Source organism: Scyliorhinus torazame, chromosome 13 (genome assembly GCF_047496885.1).
Source record: "Scyliorhinus torazame isolate Kashiwa2021f chromosome 13, sScyTor2.1, whole genome shotgun sequence".
NCBI classification, from domain to species: Eukaryota; Metazoa; Chordata; class Chondrichthyes; order Carcharhiniformes; family Scyliorhinidae; genus Scyliorhinus; species Scyliorhinus torazame.
In genome coordinates this window covers 204,857,204-204,876,263 of record NC_092719.1, presented here as the reverse complement: position 1 = coordinate 204,876,263, position 19,060 = coordinate 204,857,204, and the positions used below count along the sequence as shown (strand labels likewise).

General features: G+C 53.5%; 1 protein-coding gene across 3 annotated transcripts in view; it reads right to left on the bottom strand.

Annotated features, from left to right (window-relative positions):
- uba1 (ubiquitin-like modifier activating enzyme 1) overlaps window positions 1-19,060 on the bottom strand; it is a 416,000-nt gene that overhangs the window by 275,103 nt on the left and 121,837 nt on the right. For all 3 annotated transcript variants that reach the window (XM_072472935.1, XM_072472934.1, XM_072472936.1), the window contains exon 16: window positions 13,345-13,409. In XM_072472935.1, the coding sequence (XP_072329036.1) occupies window positions 13,345-13,409 (65 nt within the window). The remainder of the gene's footprint in view (window positions 1-13,344; window positions 13,410-19,060) is intronic.

Below are 19,060 nucleotides of genomic sequence, written 5' to 3'. Positions count from 1 at the left end.
GATGGACTGGTCGAATGGGTTAAATGTTAAACTGGTTGGGAGCTGTATAGTTTAACTGTTATCATTGCACAAAAGGACTTAGAAAGGGAGGGATGTGGTGCCTGGCCCCTTTAAGGGGGTGATCGGCCGAAATACCAATCAGAGGACCAGGATGGGGGTTCACCCGAGCAAGCGCGGGCTTTTTGCCTCATCGATTCCGGATGCTGACAGGCAGCCATGAACCTGTGAGACTCTGTGCGATAGTATGTTGTAAATAAACGTCAGTTGTTTCATACCCAGCTGGTGAGCCAAAGTTATTACACAAGTTGTGGTGAACCACTGTAATAGGAGATGTAAGGTAGGACCTGCACTACAGGTTCGCCGGTAGCTCCTGCCGGCTGGCTCCGCCCAGGGAGAACTATATAAATATGCATGACCTCCAGTGCCCTGCCATTTCGCCAGCTGCAGCAGGAGGCCACGCATCTGACTGTAATAAAGCCACAGTTGTACCCAACTTTCGTCTTTGTGCAATTGATCGTGCATCAATTTATTACAGTCAGATTTTCCACAGAATGGATATCAGAATTAAGCCCGATCGCCTGCAGCTGGATCCGCACTCGCCCAATGCCAGAAAAGACTTTACTCACTGGCTAGCATGTTTTGAGGCCAACATCAAGGCTGCGGACCCCGAGCCAACGGAGGCTCAGAAGATAAATGTCCTGTACTCCAGACTGTGCTCCAGCCTGTTCCCGTTGACGCCACGAATTACACAAAAGCAATGGAACTCCTTTTTGTTTTTTGAAAATAATTTTTATTAAAGTTTTCACAAAATATCAACAACAAAATGTAAAATTAAGTAGAATTAAGTACAAAACCAAACAAAACAACCCCGTACCCCCTCCCCCCTATACATAAATAATAAATTAACACCCCAAATTAACACCGAGCAAACATTGCAAATATATACACCCCCTCAGATCCCCCTGTATAGACAAACAAAAATAAAATAGAACCCCCCCCCCTCGTTGCTGCTGACCATTGTCTACCGTTCTGCCAGGAAGCCCAAGAACGGTTGCCACCGCCTGAAAAACCCTTGCACCGATCCCCTTACGGCAAATTTCACCCTCTCCAATTTAATAAACCCCGCCATATCGTTGATCCAGGATTCCACGCTTGGGGGCCTCACATCCTTCCACTGAAGAAAAATCCTTCGCCAGGCTACCAGGGACGCAAAGGCCAGAATACCGGCCTCTTTCACCTCCTGCACTCCCGGCTCCCCTGCAACCCCAAATATTGCGAGCCCTCAGCCCTGTTTGACCCTGGATCCTACCACCCTCTACACCGTCCTCGCTACGCCCTTCCAAAATTCCTCCAGCGCTGGGCATGCCCAGAACATATGGGTGTGATTTGCTGGGCTCCCTGAGCACCTAACACACCTGTCCTCACCCCCAAAAAACCGGCTCATCCTTGTCCCGGTCATGTGTGCCCTGTGCAGCACCTTAAACTGTATGAGGCTGAGCCTCGCGTACAAAGAGGAAGAGTTCACCCTCCCAAGGGCATCTGCCCACGTCCCCTCCTCGATCTCCTCCCCCAATTCCTCCTCCCACTTATCTTTCAGCTCCTCCACCGAGGCCGCCTCCTCCTGCATCACCTGGTATGTTGCCAAGATCTTCCCCTCTCCAACCCACCCCCCCCGAGAGCACCCTGTCCTGTACCGTGCGTGGCAGCAGCAGCGGGAATTCCACCACTTGCCGCCTGGCAAACCCCTTACCTGTAGATACCTAAAAGTGTTCCCCGGGGGGAGCCTGTACTTCTCCTCCAGCTCACCAAGGCTCGCAAACTTACCATCCACAAACAGGTCCCCCAACCTTCTTATCCCTGCCCTGTGCCACCCCGAAAACCCTCCATCTATTGTCCCTGGGACAAACCTGTGGTTCCCCCGTATCGGGGTCCACACCGAGGCCCCCACCTCCCCCCTGTGCCGCCTCCACTGCCCCCAGATTTTGAGGGTAGCCGCCACCACCGGGCTCGTGGTATGCCTCATTGGAGGGAGCGGCAGCGGTGCCGTTGCCAGCGCCTCCAGACTCGTACCCTCACAAGACGCCGTCTCCAGCCTCTTCCATGCAGCCCCCTCCCACTCCATCACCCACTTGCGCACTATCGCCGCATTGGCGGCCCAGTAGTACCCACAGAGGTTGGGCAGCGCCAGCCCCCCCCCATCCCTACTCCGCTCCAGGAACACCCTTCTCACCCTCGGAGTCCCTCGCGCCCACACAAACCCCGTTATGCTCCTGTTGACCCGCCTAAAGAAGGCCTTCGGGATAAGAATGGGGAGGCACTGGAAGAGGAACAAAAACCTTGGGAGCACCGTCATCTTGACTGACTGCACCCTACCCGCCAGGGACAGCGGCAACGCGTCCCACCTCTTAAACTCCTCCTCCATTTGCTCCACTAGCCTCATGAAATTAAGTCTATGCAGGGCCCCCCAGCTCCTGGCCACCTGGACCCCCAAATACCTGAAGCTCCTCTCCGCCCTTTTTAGTGGGAGCTCGCCAATCCCCCTCTCCTGGTCCCCTGGGTGAACCACAAACAACTCGCTCTTCCCCATGTTGAGCTTGTACCCAGAGAAATCCCCGAACTCCCTGAGGATCCTCATTACCTCCGGCATTCCCCCCACCGGGTCCGCCACATATAACAGCAAGTTGTCCGCATAGCGCGACACCCTATGCTCCTCCCCACCCCGCACCAACCCCCTCCAGTTCCTCGACTCCCTCAGTGCCAAAGCCAGGGGTTCAATCGCCAGTGCGAAGAGCAGGGGGGACAGGGGACACCCCTGCCTCGTCCCTCGGTGCAACCAAAAGTACTCAGACCTCTTCTTGTTCGTGGCCACACTTGCCATCGGGACCTCGTACAACAGCCTAACCCACCTGACGAACCCCTCCCCAAACCCGAACCTCTTCAGTACCTCCCACAAGTAGCCCCACTGTACCCTAACGAAGACCTTCTTAGCGTCCATCGCCACCACTATCACCGCCTCCCCCTCCCTCGCTGGCATCATAATAATGTTCAGGAGCCTCCGAACATTCGCGTTCAACTGCCTCCCCTTCACGAACCCCGTCTGGTCTTCGTTGTCAAATTGCGGCACCCAATCCTCAATTCTTGTGGCTAAGACCTTCGCCAGCACCTTAGCATCTACATTTAACAACGTAATTGGCCTGTAAGACTCACACTGCAGGGGATCCTTGTCCCGCTTCAGGATCAAGGAGATCAATGCCCGGGACATCGTCGGGGGCAAGGCCCCCCCCTCACTTGCCTCATTGAAGGTCCTAACCAGCAACGGGCCCAACAGGTCCACATATTTTTTGTAGAATTCGACCGGGAAACCGTCCGGCCCTGGTGCCTGCCCCGCCTGCATGCTCCCTATCCCTTTGATCAGCTCCTCCAGCCCAATCGGGGCCCCCAATCCCGCCACCAGTCCCTCCTCCACCTTCGGAAACCTCAATTGGTCCAGAAAGCGCCCCATCCCTCCCTCCTCCTGTGGGGGCTCGGACCGATACTGTTCCTCCTAAAAGTCCCTGAAGACCCCATTGATGCCAACCCCACTCCATGCCACACTCCCTCCCCTATCCTTAACTCCCCCGATCTCCCAAGCTGCGTCCCGCTTCCGAAGCTGATGCGCCAGCATCCGGCTTGCCTTTTCCCCATATTCATAAACCGCCCCCTGGGCCTTCCTCCACTGCACCTCCGCCTTCCTGGTGGTCAACAGGTCGAATTCGGCCTGGAGGATACGCCTCTCCCTCAACAGTCCCTCCTCCGGCACCTCTGCGTACCTCCTGTCTACCCTCACCATCTCCCCCACCAGCCTCTCCCTCTCCCTCTGCTCTCTCCTCTCCTTGTGGGCCCTAATGGAGATCAGCTCTCCCCTAACCACCACCTTCAGCGCCTCCCATACCATCCCCACTCGGACCTCCCCGTTATCGTTGGCCTCCAGGTATCTCTCTATGCTTCCTCGGACACGCTCCCCCACCTCCTCGTCCGCCAACAGCCCCACCTCCAAGCACCACAACGGGCGCTGGTCCCTCTCCTGCCCCAGCTCTAGGTCTACGCAATGCGGGGCGTGCTCTGAAATGGCTATCGCCGCGTACTCGGTATCCTCTACTCTCGCTATCAGCGCCCTGCTCATAACAAAAAAGTCGATCCGGGAATGGGCCTTATGAACGTGCGAGAAGAATGAAAATTCCCTAGCCCCCGGCCTTGCAAATCTCTAAGGGTCCACCCCTCCCATCTGGTCCATAAACCCCCTCAGCACTCTAGCCGCCGTCGGCTTCCTACCCGTCCTAGACCTGGAGCGATCCAGTGCCGGATCCAACACCATGTTAAAGTCCCCCCCACATTATCAGGCCCCCCACTTCCAAGTACGGGATCCGACCCAACATGCGCCGCATAAAACCTGCATCGTCCCAGTTCGGGGCGTACACGTTGACCAGCACCACCCTCTCCCCTTGCAGCTTACCACTTACCATTACGTACCTGCCGCCATTGTCTGTCACAATGCTCGACACCTCGAACGACACCTTTTTTCCCACCAAGATTGCCACCCCCCGATTTTTGGCATCCAGCCCCGAATGAAACACCTGACCTACCCACTCCTTCCTCAATCTTACCTGGTCTGCCACCTTCAGGTGTGTCTCCTGGAGCATGACCACATCCGCCTTCAGCCCCTTCAAGTGTGCGAACACCCGAGCCCGCTTAACCGGCCCGTTCAGTCCCCTTACATTCCAGTTCATCAGCCGGATCAGGGGGCTACCCGCCCCCCTCCCCCGCCGACTAGCCATAACCCCTCCTCGGCCAGCCACGCGCCCGCACCCCACGCCCGGCCCGTTCCCCACGGCGGTAGAACCCCATCCCAACCCCCTCAGATCCCCTTGACCATGCCAACGGCAACCCAGTTCCCCCCCCCCCCCCCCCCCCACCTCCCCTCCAGCTAGGACCCATCCTAGCAGTTTTGCTACCCCCATTGCACTCCCGCAAGTCAGCTGACTCCTGCTGACCCCGGCCGCTCCCGCCTCTCCTTCGACTCCTCCCATTGTGGGAATTCCCCTCCCCCTCCATTACCCACCAGCAGGCTCTCGGCCTCCCCCTTCCATCCCAAGCGCGGGGAAAAAAAACGCTTCCCCGCCCCAGCCCCGCCCCCTCCAGCCTTCAGCGCGGGAAAAAGCCCTCTTCTGGCGCAGCTCTTTTTACAGGCCCAGCCCCCTCACCTCCGACTCGGGCCTCACCCTCCCCCACGGGGCCCCCATCCCCCCTACCGACCATCCACCCCCTACTCTGTTTACTTGCCCCCCTCCAAGAGCCTACCCGACAGACCCAACCAAAACAGTGCCCAACCCACCCTAACCACCCACATCAAACCAAAAAGAAACAAGAACAAAGAACCCCCCCTCAAAATGTAACACAGCAACAACAATCCCCGACCATCCCCACGCCCGACCCCCCATCCCGACCCTCAGTTTGTGTCCAGCTTCTCGGCCTGAACAAAGGCCCACTCCTCCTCCGGGGACTCAAAATAATGGTGCCGGTCCTTGTAGGTGACCCACAGTCGCGTTGGCTACAGCATGCCAAACTTTACCCCCTTCCTGTGCAGCTCTGCCTTCGCCCGGTTGTACCCGGCCCTCTTCTTCGCCATCTCCGCGCTCCAGTCCTGATATATTCGAACCTCCGCGTTCTCCCACCTGCTGCTCCTCTCTTTCTTGGCCCACCTGAGTACACACTCTCGATCAGCGAACCGATGAAACCACACCAGCACCGCCCGCGGAGGCTCGTTAGCCTTGGGCCTCCTCGCTAGCACTCTATGGGCCCCTTCCAGCTCCAGGGGCCCCTGGAAGGACCCCGCTCCCATCAGCGGGTTTAACATGGTGACCACATAGGCCCCCACGTCTGACCCCTCCAACCCCTCCGGGAGGCCCAGGATCCGCAGATTCTTCCGCCTCGACCGGTTCTCCATCTCCTCGAACCGTTCCTGCCATTTCTTGTGGAGCGCCTTGTGCGCCTCCGCCTTTACTGCTAGGCCCAAGATCTCGTCCTTGTTATCAGAGATCTTTTGTCGGACCTCGCGGATCGCCACCCCCTGGGCCGTCTGGGTCTCCAGCAGCTTATCGGCTCCAGCAGGTCCGCTTTGAGCTCCCTGAAGCAGTGCTGGATAACCTCCTGCTGCTCCTGCGCCCACTGCATCCACGCAGCCTGGTCCCCACCCGCCGCCACCTTGCTCTTCTTCCCTCGCACTTTCTTTGGGTTCACCACCACTTTTTTAGTCGCCCCGCTCCTGGTCCAAGCCATACACTGTCGGGGAAATGTTGCAGTCTTCTTCCCACACCGGGAAATGTCGAAAAAATGCCGTTGGGGGCTCTGAAAAGAGCCCAAAAGTCCGTTCCAAGCGGGAGCTGCCGAACATGCGACTTAGCTCTGCATAGCCGCAACCGGAAGTCTCGCAATGGAACCCCTTCAGGAACACTATGCGCAGAAGGCGAACACGCTCTTCGCCAGGCATGTACTCGCCACTTGCCCGCAACTACCTGGTGAGTCCATCGAAGACGCCTGGCAGGCCCTAATTCCACTCGTCCGGGACTGTGACTGTCAGGCCGTTACGGCCGACGAACATGTGAATCTCCTCATGCGCGATGCCTTCGTGACGGGGATTGCGTCGGACCGCACCCGAGAACGATTACTGGAAGGGGCCACGCTCGAACTGGCGGAGAGAAAAACTTTGGCACTCTCCACGGCGGTCGCATCCCGTAACGAACAATCGTACCCCTCCCGCCACGCTGTCCGCCCTTCTACTCCTTCCTACCCCTCCTTGACCCCGCTGACGACCTCCTCAGCCGAGGCCCTGCCTTCCCAATAAGCCTGCGCTGCATGCCGATCCGCGCACCCCGGGGGTCCCCGCTGCTACTTCTGCGGTCAGCAGAAGCACCCCCGCCAACAATGCCCGGCCCGCACTGCAGTTTGTAAAGCCTGCAGTAAAACGGGCTACTTCGTGGCGGTGTGCCAGGCCCGCGCAGTGACTGCGATCGCGCCCACTATCGCCCCCTCCCCCACGCCAAACGCACAATGGGAGCCGCCATCTTCTCCTCCCGGGTCCATGTGCGACCAATGGGCGCCACCATCTTGTCCTCCTTCGGCCACGTGCGCCCCATGGCGCCTCTTGTCCCGACCCCGAAATGTGCGCCCCATGGGCGCCGCCATCTTGTCCCGACCCCGCAATGTGCGCACCATGGGCGCCGCCATCTGGTCCCCCACAGGGTCTCCGGACATCCTGACATCGAAGCATTCGATGGCTACCCGCAGCTCGCTTCGATGACGCTGGACCAATCTCACCTGCACAACCTGGCCACTGCGTCGACGACGGTTAAAATCAACATCCACGCAACCTCGTGCCTGCTGGACTCCAGGAGCACCAAAAGCTTCGTTCACCCAGATACGGTAAGGCGCTGCTCCCTCGCAGTCCACCCTGCCAATCAAAGGAACTCCCTAGCATCCGGATCCCACTCCGTCCCGATCCGAGGCTTTTGTACAGTCACCCTCACAGTCCAGGGTGTAGAATTTAGTAACTTCCGCCTCTATGTCCTTCCTAATCTCTGCGCTGCACTCCTGTTGGGCCTGGACTTCCAGTGCAACCTCCAGAGCCTCACCCTCAATTTCGGTGTGCCCTTACCCCCCCTTACCGTTTGCGGCCTCGCGACCCTCAAGGTCGATCCCCCCTCCCTTTTTGCCAATCTAACTGTGGATTGCAAGCCTGTTGCCACTAGGAGCAGACGGTACAGCACCCAGGACAAGACCTTCATCAGGTCCGAAGTCCAGCGACTGCTTAAGGAGGGTATTATCGAGGCCAGCAACAGCCCCTGGAGAGCCCAAGTGGTAGTGGGTAAAACTGGGGAGAAACACAGGATGGTCGTGGACTACAGCCAGACCATCAATCGGTACACGCAGCTCGACGCGTACCCCCTCCCACGCATATCTGAAATGATCAATCAGATTGCGCAGTACCGGGTCTTCTCAGCAGTTCACCTGAAATCCGCCTACCATCAGTTTCCCATCCGGAAGTCGGACCGGCCATACACTGCCTTTGAGGCGGACAGTCGCCTCTACCACTTCCTTAGGGTCCCTTTCGGTGTCACAAATGGGGTCTCGGTCTTCCAAAGAGAGATGGACCGAATGGTCGACCAGTACGGTTTGCGGGCCACCTTTCCGTACTTAGATAATCTGCGGCCATGACCAGCAGGACCACGATGCCAACCTTGATAAATTCCTCCGCACTGCCACTCTTCTCAACCTGACCTACATCAAAGAGAAGTGTGTGTTCAGCACGACCCGGTTAGCCATTCTCAGCTATGTAGTCCAAAATGGTCTTCTCGGGCCCGACCCCGACCGTATGCGCCCCCTCATGGAACTTCTCCTCCCCCACTGCCCCAAGGCCCTCAAACGCTGCCTGGGGTTCTTTTCCTACTTCGCTCAGTGGGTCCCAAACTATGCGGACAAGACCCGCCCACTCATTCAGTCCACCCAATTCCCCCTTGTGGCCGAGGATGCTTTTGCCCGCATCAGAGCAGACGTTGCCAAGGCAGGGATGCGCGCAGTGGATGAGTCACTGCCTTTCCAAGTAGAAAGCGACGCTTCAGACGTCGCCCTTGCCGCCACTCTTAACCAGGCAGGCAGACCCGTGGCATTCTTTTCCCGCACCCTTCATGCCTTGGAAATTCGACATTCATCCGTTGAAAAGGAGGCCCAAGCTATCGTTGAAGCTGTGCGGCATTGGAGGCATTACCTGGCCGGTAAGAGATTCACTCTCCTTACGGACCAACGGTCGGTAGCCTTCATGTTCAATAACACACAGCGGGGCAAGATCAAAAATGATAAAATCTTGCGGTGGAGAATCGAGCTCTCCACCTATAATTACGAGATCTTGTATCGCCTCAGTAAACTCAACGAGCCCCCAGACGCCCTCTCCCGAGGTACATGTGCCAGCGCACAAGTGGACCAACTCCGGGCCCTACACGACAGCCTTTGTCACCCAGGGGTCACTCGATTTTACCATCTGGTCAAAGCTCGCAATCTGCCCTACTCCGTCGAGGAAGTAAGGACAGTCACCAGGGACTGCCAGGTCTGTGCGGAGTGCAAGCCGCATGTCTACCGGCCGGATCGTGCGCACCTGGTGAAGGTTTCCCGCCCCTTCGAACGCCTCAGCGTGGGTTTCAAAGGGCCCCTCCCCTTCACCGACCGTAACACGTACATTCTCAGTGTGTTCGATGAGTCCTCCACCAGATTCTCCTTCGCCATCCCATGCCCCGATATGAAGTCTGCCACCGTCATCAAGGCCCTCGGCACCATCTTTGCTCTGTTCGGTTTCCCCGCCTATATCCACAGTGACAGGGGATCCTCATTCATGAGCGATGAGCTGCATCAGTTCCTGCTCAGCAGGGGTATAGCCTCCAGCAGGATGACCAGCTACAACCCCCAGGGAAATGGGCAAGTAGAACGGGAGAATGGGACGGTTTGGAGGGCCGTCTAGCTGGCCCACTGGTCCAAGAACCTCCCAGCCTCTCGCTGACGCTCTGTACTCCATCCGGTCACTATTGTGCACCACCACTAATAACACACCCCATGAACGTGTTTTTACCTTCCCCAGGAAGTCCACATCCGGGGTGTCGCTCCCGACTTGGCTCACTGCTCCAGGACCGGTCCTTCCCCGTAGGCACGTCCGACTCCACTAGGTGGACCCCTTGGTGGACAGGGTTCACCTGCTCCACGCCAACCCTCAATATGCCTACGTTGAGTTCCCCGACGGCCGCCAAGATACTGTTTCACTCAGGGACCTGGCACCGTCAGGTTCCACCCCAACACACACCCCCATCAATGCGCCCCCCCCCCCCACACCTCCCATCGCGCCACCAATATTGACCCCACCAGACCACACCCCCCTCCCCTTTTCCGCATAAGATGACGAAGAGGACTTCTGCATGCTCCCGGAGTTCCCCGATGACTGGCCAGCATCAGCACCGCCATCGGTGCCACCTCCACCACCGCCAGCACTGACTTCGCCGCCACCGTTACGCCGCTCCCAATGAAGCACCAAAGCACCGGACCGGCTGAACCTTTGACAGACTCCGGACCGTGAACATGGACTTGTCTTTCCCTACCACTGTACATAATTGCACTAATTGTATATAGTTTCACGTCACCCCCGCCGGACTCATTTTTAACAGGGGGTGAATGTGGTGAACCACTGTAATAGGAGATGTAAGGTAGGACCTGCTCTACAGGTTCGCCAGTAGCTCCTGCCGGCTGGCTCCGCCCACAGAGAACTGTATAAATATGCATGACCTCCAGGGCCCTGCCATTTCGCCAGCTGCAGCAGGAGGCCACGCATCTGACTGTAATAAAGCCACAGTTGTACCCAACTTTAGTCTTTGTGCAATTGATCATGCATCACAAGTCTTACTTTCTTTTTACTGATTGTCAACCATGGATGGGTGATAAATGTTGCCCTTCTCAGCGACACCCGCCTGCTTCGAAGGAATAAAGGAAAACCCTCAATAAAATGCAGTCATTGAAGGGTTAACACCGGACGCTGCAAGCACCAATCGACCTCTTACCACTTCACAGAACCAGATTCCAGGGCTTAAATGCATGGACCTGCTCGTAGCGTTGCCTTGTTCTTTGATCATCTCTCCGGATACCAAGAATTATAGGAAAGCTCTTGTCAGCAAAGCTGGACGGCCCTGATTAGAAACACCATTTTATAAACCCCCCACCATTACAGTGCCCAACCCCCCAGGCCCTGTCCACGGGAGCAGGATCTGGCAGAGTGGGCTACATGAACTCATTTCACAACTTTGCAGAACAAAGCACGTTTAAGAAGCTGCCTCTCTGTGGTCGTGGAGACCAGCAGTTAGTGAGCAAACACTCAAAATGAGTTGCAGATGTGCGGCTGACAAGGGTGGAAAGTGGAAAGAGGTAATGTTCAGCGGCGATCGGTCTCAGAGTTAACTCTATTTCTTCCGGTAACTTTGTTCCCTACCCACCCACCCTCCCCGAAAAATCCGAGTGAATTTGGCCTAAATCGATCAGCTGCTATTTGTTTACCTCTCGATTTGTGAACTAATTGCTCTTTTGATTCTTTCCCTTGCAAAGCTGCTCCCTGCTGTCTGTTCTCAGACAGGCTGGATGACGTCTTGAAACAAAGGGGCCACTTGTATGCAGATGGATCATATGGTTGGCCGGCGTAGCCCAGTGCCAGCCTGCCCTGCCACTCAGCACCATGAAGCCGCTTTCAGGCTCTCGATCGGTGGTACCCCTCCCCGCCACCCTCCAATGGGTTTTTGGATCGTTACTGGACAGAAGTAGGCAATTCAGCCCATCGAGCCCATGCCAGCTCTCTGTAGAACAATCCAGTCAGTCCCATTCCCCTGCTTTATCTCCACTGCCCTCCAAGGATATGTCCCACAAGTTTGAATAGAATAGAATAGAATTCCCAACAGTGCAGAAGAAGGATGTCTTTTTGTGACCTTCCCGTGTTTATCCGCAGATCTCTGAAGGCGGGAGGGCAGCATGGTGGCGCAGTGGTTAGCACTGCTGCCTCATGGCGCCGGGGTCCCAGGTTCGATCCTGGCTCTGGGTCACTGTCCGTGTGGAGTTTACACATTCTCCCCGTGTTTGCGTGGGTTTCGCCCCCACAACCCAAAGATGTGCAGGGTAGGTGGATTGACCACGCTAAATTTCCCTTAATTGGAAAAAATGAATTGGGCACTCCAAACTAGGGTGGTGAAAAAGGCATCTGTGTCACGTGCCTTCATCAATCGAGACATAGATTACACAAGGAGGGAGGTCATGTTGGAGTTGTACAGAACCTTGGTGAGGCCACAGCTGGAGCACTGTGTGCAATTCTGGTCGCCACATTATAGGAAGGATGGGATTTCACTGGAGGGGGTGCAGAGGAGAATCACCAAGATGTTGCCTGGCATGGAACATTTAAGCTATGGAGAGAGGTTGGATAGGCTTGGGTTGGGCTGATTTTGCTGGAGCGGAGAAGACTGAGGGGCGACCTGATCGAGGTGCACAAGATTAGGAGGGGCATGGACAGGGTGGAAAGGGAGCAGCTGTTCCCCTTAGTTGAAGGGTCAGATATGAGGGGGCACAAGTTCCAGGTGAGGGGCAGAGGGTTTAGGGCAGATTTGAGGAAAAACCTTTTGACCCAGAGGGTGCTGACGGTCTGGAATGCACGGCCTGGGATGGCGGTCGAGGCGGGTTGCCTCACATCCTTTAAAAAGTACCCGGATGAGCACTTGGCACGTCATAACATAAAGGCTGTGGGCTTGGTGCTGGCCAATGGGATTGGGTAGGTAGGTCAGGTATTTTTCCTGTGTCGGTGCAGACTCGATGGGCTGCACTCATTTTTCTGTGATTCTGTGAAAAGGTTATGTCAACAAGATCAGGTAACAGAGGCAAAACATAAGCAAAGGAGTGGCAATGGGGAGAAAGAAAATGCATGTAAATCAAAAGTACAGAATTAACGGCTGTTTGACAGTTACAGTGTTTATTGAAGTTCCGCCTACTTAACTTACTGTCAAGAGACGAGATAAACAATCCCTTCAGTAAACTGTTAGGTTGGAACTATTACCTTGTTAAGACAATTCCTTCGTTTAAATTCAGAGGGAAAATAAACTGCAGGCCCCGGCAGTCTGGGTCCTGGGTAGACTCAAGCACATGCCACGAATGGGCATCAGTCCCAATGAAGAGAACTTTATTACAGCGAGACAGCGGAGGAAAGCCAAACAGCTTTGACTTGTATTTACTTTAGCCACTTCCCGCCTGGAGACCCAGATGTATTTGATGGTTCCAGATGGGGAGGCCTCCTCCTTCAACAGCCCCCCCCCCCGCCCCGCACACACCCCTCCCTGTCTCGTCTTCTCCACTACCCCTTCCCTCCTCCATCGGCCCACACTCCACTCAGCTTCTCACCCCCCTTCCCCTCCTCTCCCCCAGTTTCCCGTCAGCTCCTTCTCCACACTTGCTCCACCTCTACGGCTCGGCATCTGGCAAGTTAAAAACCTTCAACTTTGCAATTTAGATCAGCCAACGGTCGGCAATGGAAAATCTCCACGTGGAACTGTAACCCAATAGTGTTTTGCAACATGCACTGAAAACACTTCATATTCCCTTAATTCTGACTCACTGCGGAGACACAAATCAAATTCAGCTCGATCCTGCGAGCGTTTTCATGAGCTGTTATCTCTTTGGTTTGCGCCAAATCCTCTCACAAAGACAGAGCCAGCTAAATTTAACCAATTGGTGCAAAAATCAAATACTCACTCAAAATACTTGTTGACGTTTACTGCTGGCTGTTTGAACAATCCTTCAAATTCATCCCGAGCCCACTGCAAATAAAAACATTCAGTATTTCAGTGCCTAATCACAGGTAAAAAATACAGCCTCCGCCCCCCGCCCCTCCAGCTGGATGGTCTTATGGCCCCAGTGGAGAGCTCCCCTGCCTCTGAGCCAGAAACGCTGGGGTATTGGGTTCGAGTCCCGCCCCAGGATTTGATGGCCAAGGAAGGTGCGTTCATAATGTGGCCAAACAGGTTGATTATCAATCTGAAAAATCCTCCCAGCACACACCGCTGGCAAGCAATTAGTCATGTGATGGAATGAACATTGGAGCTTCGACCTTCACTACGCATAGTTCCAGACTACAACACGGATGAAAAAGTGCGTGTTGCCATGGCAGCCTGGACTTCCTGAGTGACCCACAATGCACAACACTACCCTGGTAGCTCCCAGCCTGGGCAAAAGCACCAACTGGTGCCCCATCGACCAACCAGATTCCATTCCAGGTTTTGGCTACGTTGCTGTCATGGTAGAAAAGGATTGGGGGGGGAGGGAGCGAGACCCGGGGCGTGCAGAACAGGGGATGGGGTCATGTCCCCGATTTATATCAATAAGCTCCTTCTTGAAATTTGTTGGCTGAAAGTTGTTTGGGTCAGTGGTGATACTCGATAAAGTTACCCGAGTCACACCGACCCGACCTACACGATGTTTGCACAGCTGCAACTTCAGGAGGCAGCAGCTTCAGAGAAAGGGGGGGGGGGGAAACTAGCAGGTAAAGTTAAAAAAACTATTGGAGATCCTCGAGTTGGCGAAGAGTTTTCCTCCAAACGGAGTTGATGTTATTTGATCAATGATCCACATAATTTAATCTAATCATATTTATATTAGTGGGCCCAACCAATATCTAGTATGGAAAAAGTGCAAGGATCATCCCTTAATGTTCCCATTTATTCTCTTATTTCTCCTTTCTTTTGTTTTTGCCATTACATTTTTGATCCATGGATCATTTATGGGCATGTGTCTTTAAGTCAGCCTGACACCTTAATTCAAGCATAAGAAAGCAGTGGCCTGTGCCTTTAATTCAAACAGAAGGATCCAGAAGACTGTGTTGATTTAAATTGCTGATTGCATACAGACCGGTATTAACTACAGAGATTGGCCAGCATCAGTGATGACTCGGTTTGATTGATTTGGCTGGTGGCCAATGAATTGGCCCAAAAGGTTGTACTCTGCCCGGTAACAAGTGGTGATTGGATCTGATCCTACTGGAATGTTTCAGAGCTGCAAGGGGTGAGTTTTGGGTTTCAGTTTGAACTGGCAGCCCTGAGGAAGGACTGCTGTCCTCTGCCCTCTCTGTTTTCTCCAGAAAGGCTATGTATCTGAACTGGCAGGAAAACTATTACAGGCTGTGCAAGTAGGGGAGAACCAACCAAAACGTCCACAGACAAGGCAGAGGCCTTGAAATAGGCCACAAACGTGAAGCAAAGGGGCCTGTCCAGGAAAAGCTGTGAGTAATACATTTCTAAACTACAGAGCGGGCAGCGCGGTGGTGCAGTGGCTAGCACTGCTGCCTCACGGCGCCGAGGACCCGGGTTGGATCCCGGCCCCGGGTCACTGTCCGTGTGGAATTTGCACATTCTCCCCGTGTCTGCCTGGGTCTCACCACCACAAACCCAAAGATGTGCAGGTTAGGTGGATTGGCCACGCGAAATTGCCCCTTAATTGGAAAAAAAGAATGAATTGGGTACTCAATTTTTTTTAAACTAGAGAAGATCATTACAGGCTGCAAACCAAGGACTTTGATTAACCAGCGTGCTGTGGGGGAAGTATACTAAAGAACCACAATCTGAAGCAAAGATTCTCATCTTTTGACCTTCATCCTTATTATTTTTTACCCCTTTCCACCCCTCTGTGTTTGTCTGTCTTGTGTGTTTGGGTAGAGGGTGGGACAGTTCAAGGGGGTAGTAGGTATTAGCTTGCAGTTATCCAGTTGCATTTGCTGCATACCTCATGATAGTTCTTGGTATAAATAAACAGTAACTTGTTTCCACTTACAAACTTGGTGATGAAATTATCGGACAGCCAGGAGACAAAGACTTTGGGAATTATTGGTTAATTCACTTGCGTGGTGACTCTGGGGCATGTGGGGCTGGAATTGACCGCATACTTGCCGAAGGTGGCATAACAAAAACATAGCCAGTGTTGAAGAGCAGCCAGATTCATGGATAAGTATTTGGGAAGTACATGACTGATTGTACTCGTCATGTCAATAGTGCCATGGCATTACTCAGCACAATGTGGCGGGGATGGATTAGGGGCGAATCCTACACCACCCTCAGTTTAAATTCCATTCCAAGAGGTGCTGAACGAGGGAACACTGTGTCCCAGCGAGGGATGGGGGAATGGAAGACCTTCGGGTCAAAGTGGACCCTTTCACCTCCCAATGCCCATAATCTTGGCTGCAAAGTTCAAAACCAAGAAAAGCCTAATGGGGCATGAAAAATAATGTAGGCCGCAATGGGAAGATAAGAAATCAAAATTATTGTGTTCTACATACACCACATCAGTACAGCAAGGACGCTGCATGGGTCTCCCTTATCTCCACTGAGGAAAAAAGGGAAATGAGGAAGAGAAGGAGGAAATAAGGAAGAGACAAATAAAAGTATGAGAGAAAAAGACAAAGGTGGAAAGGCAGAGAAAGGCATAGAAACAGAAACTGAGAGACTGAAAGAGAGAGAGAGAGTGAAAGAAAGAGTGAGACTGAGAGAGAATGTTAGACAGAGAGAGTGAGACAGAGAGAGAATGAAAGAGCGAGAGAAAAACAGAGAGAGTGAGACCGAGGAGAGTGAGACCGAGAGGAGAGAGAGTGAGACCGAGAGAGAGTGAGACCGAGAGAGAGTGAGACTTGCATTTATATTGTGTCTTCCGCACCCTTGTCCCAAAGCAATTTACACCAGTAAACAACTCATTGAAGTATTGTTACTGCTGCAATGTAGGAAACATGACAGTCAAGACTGATTGTTATCTGGTTAGGGAAATATTGGTGAGGCCACCAGGATAATTTCACTGCTTCTCTATCCATCATTTACATCCATTTGACAGGGAGGCGGAGTCCTGACTGACCATCTCATCCACAAGATGCCACCACCGGCAGTGCAGCACCTCCCACAGTATCGCACTGAAGTGCCAGGCTAATTAATGAGTCAGTAAAATATGTCCCTCGTGCTCATCCATCCAAACATTAATTGCATGCACAGGAATAAACGCAAAGGACCCGGTTAGAAATTCCATTCGAAAACCATCAAATATAGAGGATGTTAGTTCCCATTTGTTTAAATTAAACTGAACTGGCCCTTGGACATTTGACATACACCAAGCTCTGCATATAAACACAGACTTCCCATCAACAGCCAAGAGGCGATCTTGACAAGGCCAGCATACATCAGGGAGTACTTTCAAATAATATACATTTCACATCGAACCTTATCCTGCGCTGTTCCTTTAATGTTTACAAGGCACAACGGCTTTAAGCATATCCTCCAGAGTCCAATTAACTCCATAGATACCAGTTATGAGGTGGAATATGTGGTCGCATTACAGGAGTTCTCAAATAAAAGCAATAGATGAGGACATGGACAATTTACTTAAGACCATAAGGCCAAAAGACATAGGAGCAGAATTAGGCCACACGGCCCATCAAATCTGCTCCGCCGTTCAATCATGGCTGATATTTTTCTCATCCCTATTCTCCTGCCTTCGCCCCATAACCCTGATCCCCTTATTGATCATAAACCTATCTATCTCTGTCTTAAAGATACTCGGTGATTTGGCCTCCACAGCCTACTGAGGCAAAGAGTTCCACAGATTCACTACCCTCTGGCTGAAGAAATTGCTACTTGGGAGCAAGATCGTCATCACTTTAAAAGTACTGAAGCTTGCCCTTCCTCACCTGTGCTTCACAATCAAAAGGATTTCCCTCCTCTCTAACCTTGTTCTTTTGCTTCTTGATTTCAGCTCTTGCTGTGGAATCTGCTTCCCGGGTATCTGACATTGTGCCCTCAAACCGGTCACAATGAGGGGCACAAACCAGAGGGCATAAGTAACTTGGTATGAGTGTCGTCTGGTCTTGGGAGTGAATTATGGGGCGAAATTCTCCGGTATCGGCATGATGTCCGCCGACCGGCACCCAAAACGGCGCAAATCAGTCGGGCATTGCGCTGCCCCAAAGGTGCGGACCCTCCGCATCTTGGGGGGCCGAGCACCAACCTTAAGGGGCAAGGCCCGCGCCAGACTAATTTCCGCCCCGCCAGCTGGTGGAAAAGGCCTTTGGTGCCCCACCTGCTGGCGCGGAAATGACATCTCCGGGCGGCGCATGCGCGGGAGCGTTAGCGGCCGCTCACAGCATTCCCCGCATGCGCTGTGGAGGGAGTCTCTTCCGCCTCCGCCATGGTGAAGACCGTGGCGAAGGCGGAAGGAAAAGAGTGCCCCCACGGCACAGGCCCGCCCGCGGATCGGCGGGCCCCGATCGCGGGCCAGGCCACCGTGGGGGCATCCCCCGGGGCCAGATCACCCCGCGCCCCCCCCCCCCCCAGGACCCCGGAGCCCGCCCGAGCCGCCTTGTCCCGCCGGTAAGGTAGGTGGTTTAATCTACGCCGGTGGGACAGGCATTCTAGCAGCGGGACTTTGGTCCATCCGGGCCGGAGACTCGCGCGGGGGGGGGGGGGGGGGGGGGGGGGGCCGCCAACTGGCGCGGCGCGATTCCCGCCCCCACCGAATATCCGGTGCCGGAGAATTCGGCAACCGGCGCGGGCGGGCCTGATTTCGCCCCTGATTTCAGCCTAATGTCTATTTTAAAGATTGGGCATTTTCAGTTTTGGACTTGATTCAGTCCAAAGACGTTCAGTTCAAATCAGGATAAACGGAACCAAAGATGCCATTTTGCCTTGCGCACTCTTTCACTTTTTTTTGGAAAATATTTTTATTGACCTTTTTGCATCTTATAACACAAATTCACAAAGCCAAACAAAACCAACACATATTTCAAAATAAGAAGTTCCAAACAATGACTGTAACCCCCAAATAAATATACTTCTCTGGTGGACTTTCCATTGGCAGGCATAGCCAAAACACCTATTTACAGCGGTTTATGTACAGTGTGGTTCCGGCATTAATTTGCCAGCAAACCCGTCTCTTGCAGTTGTCCTCCCTTCTGTCTGTCCCCCGTGTTCCTCTTGGGTGTGTTTGTTCCCCCCTCCCCCACTTTTCTTACTCTTCCATGTTCCGTGACTTGCTCTGTGTATTCCCCCTGTGGTCTTTCACTTTTGAAGACCTCCTTCAAAATTTATATTTCAACAGAAAAAAACAAAATTGTCGCTTGGCAGATAATAATGATTTGAAAGACAAAAGAGTTTGTCCTTCCGTTTCGACTCTTACTAGACTTGTGTTCCCCCATTCAACAGCGACTTGATCTCATCAGCAAGTCTCTTCTCTATGTTTAGAATTTTACTCTTCCTCAGCAGATGCGCAATTTAAGATTGTAGGAAAGAAGACACAATTAAATTCGGCATCTACTTTCATCCTTATTTTTCATTCAAAGTTGTGCTGCCTGCCATTTGATAACTAAATTTCAAGGACAGAGTTTCCAAATGCCTGTTTCCGCTCCACTTACTGTCTCCACATGAGTTCAGTTCAACTCAAATGG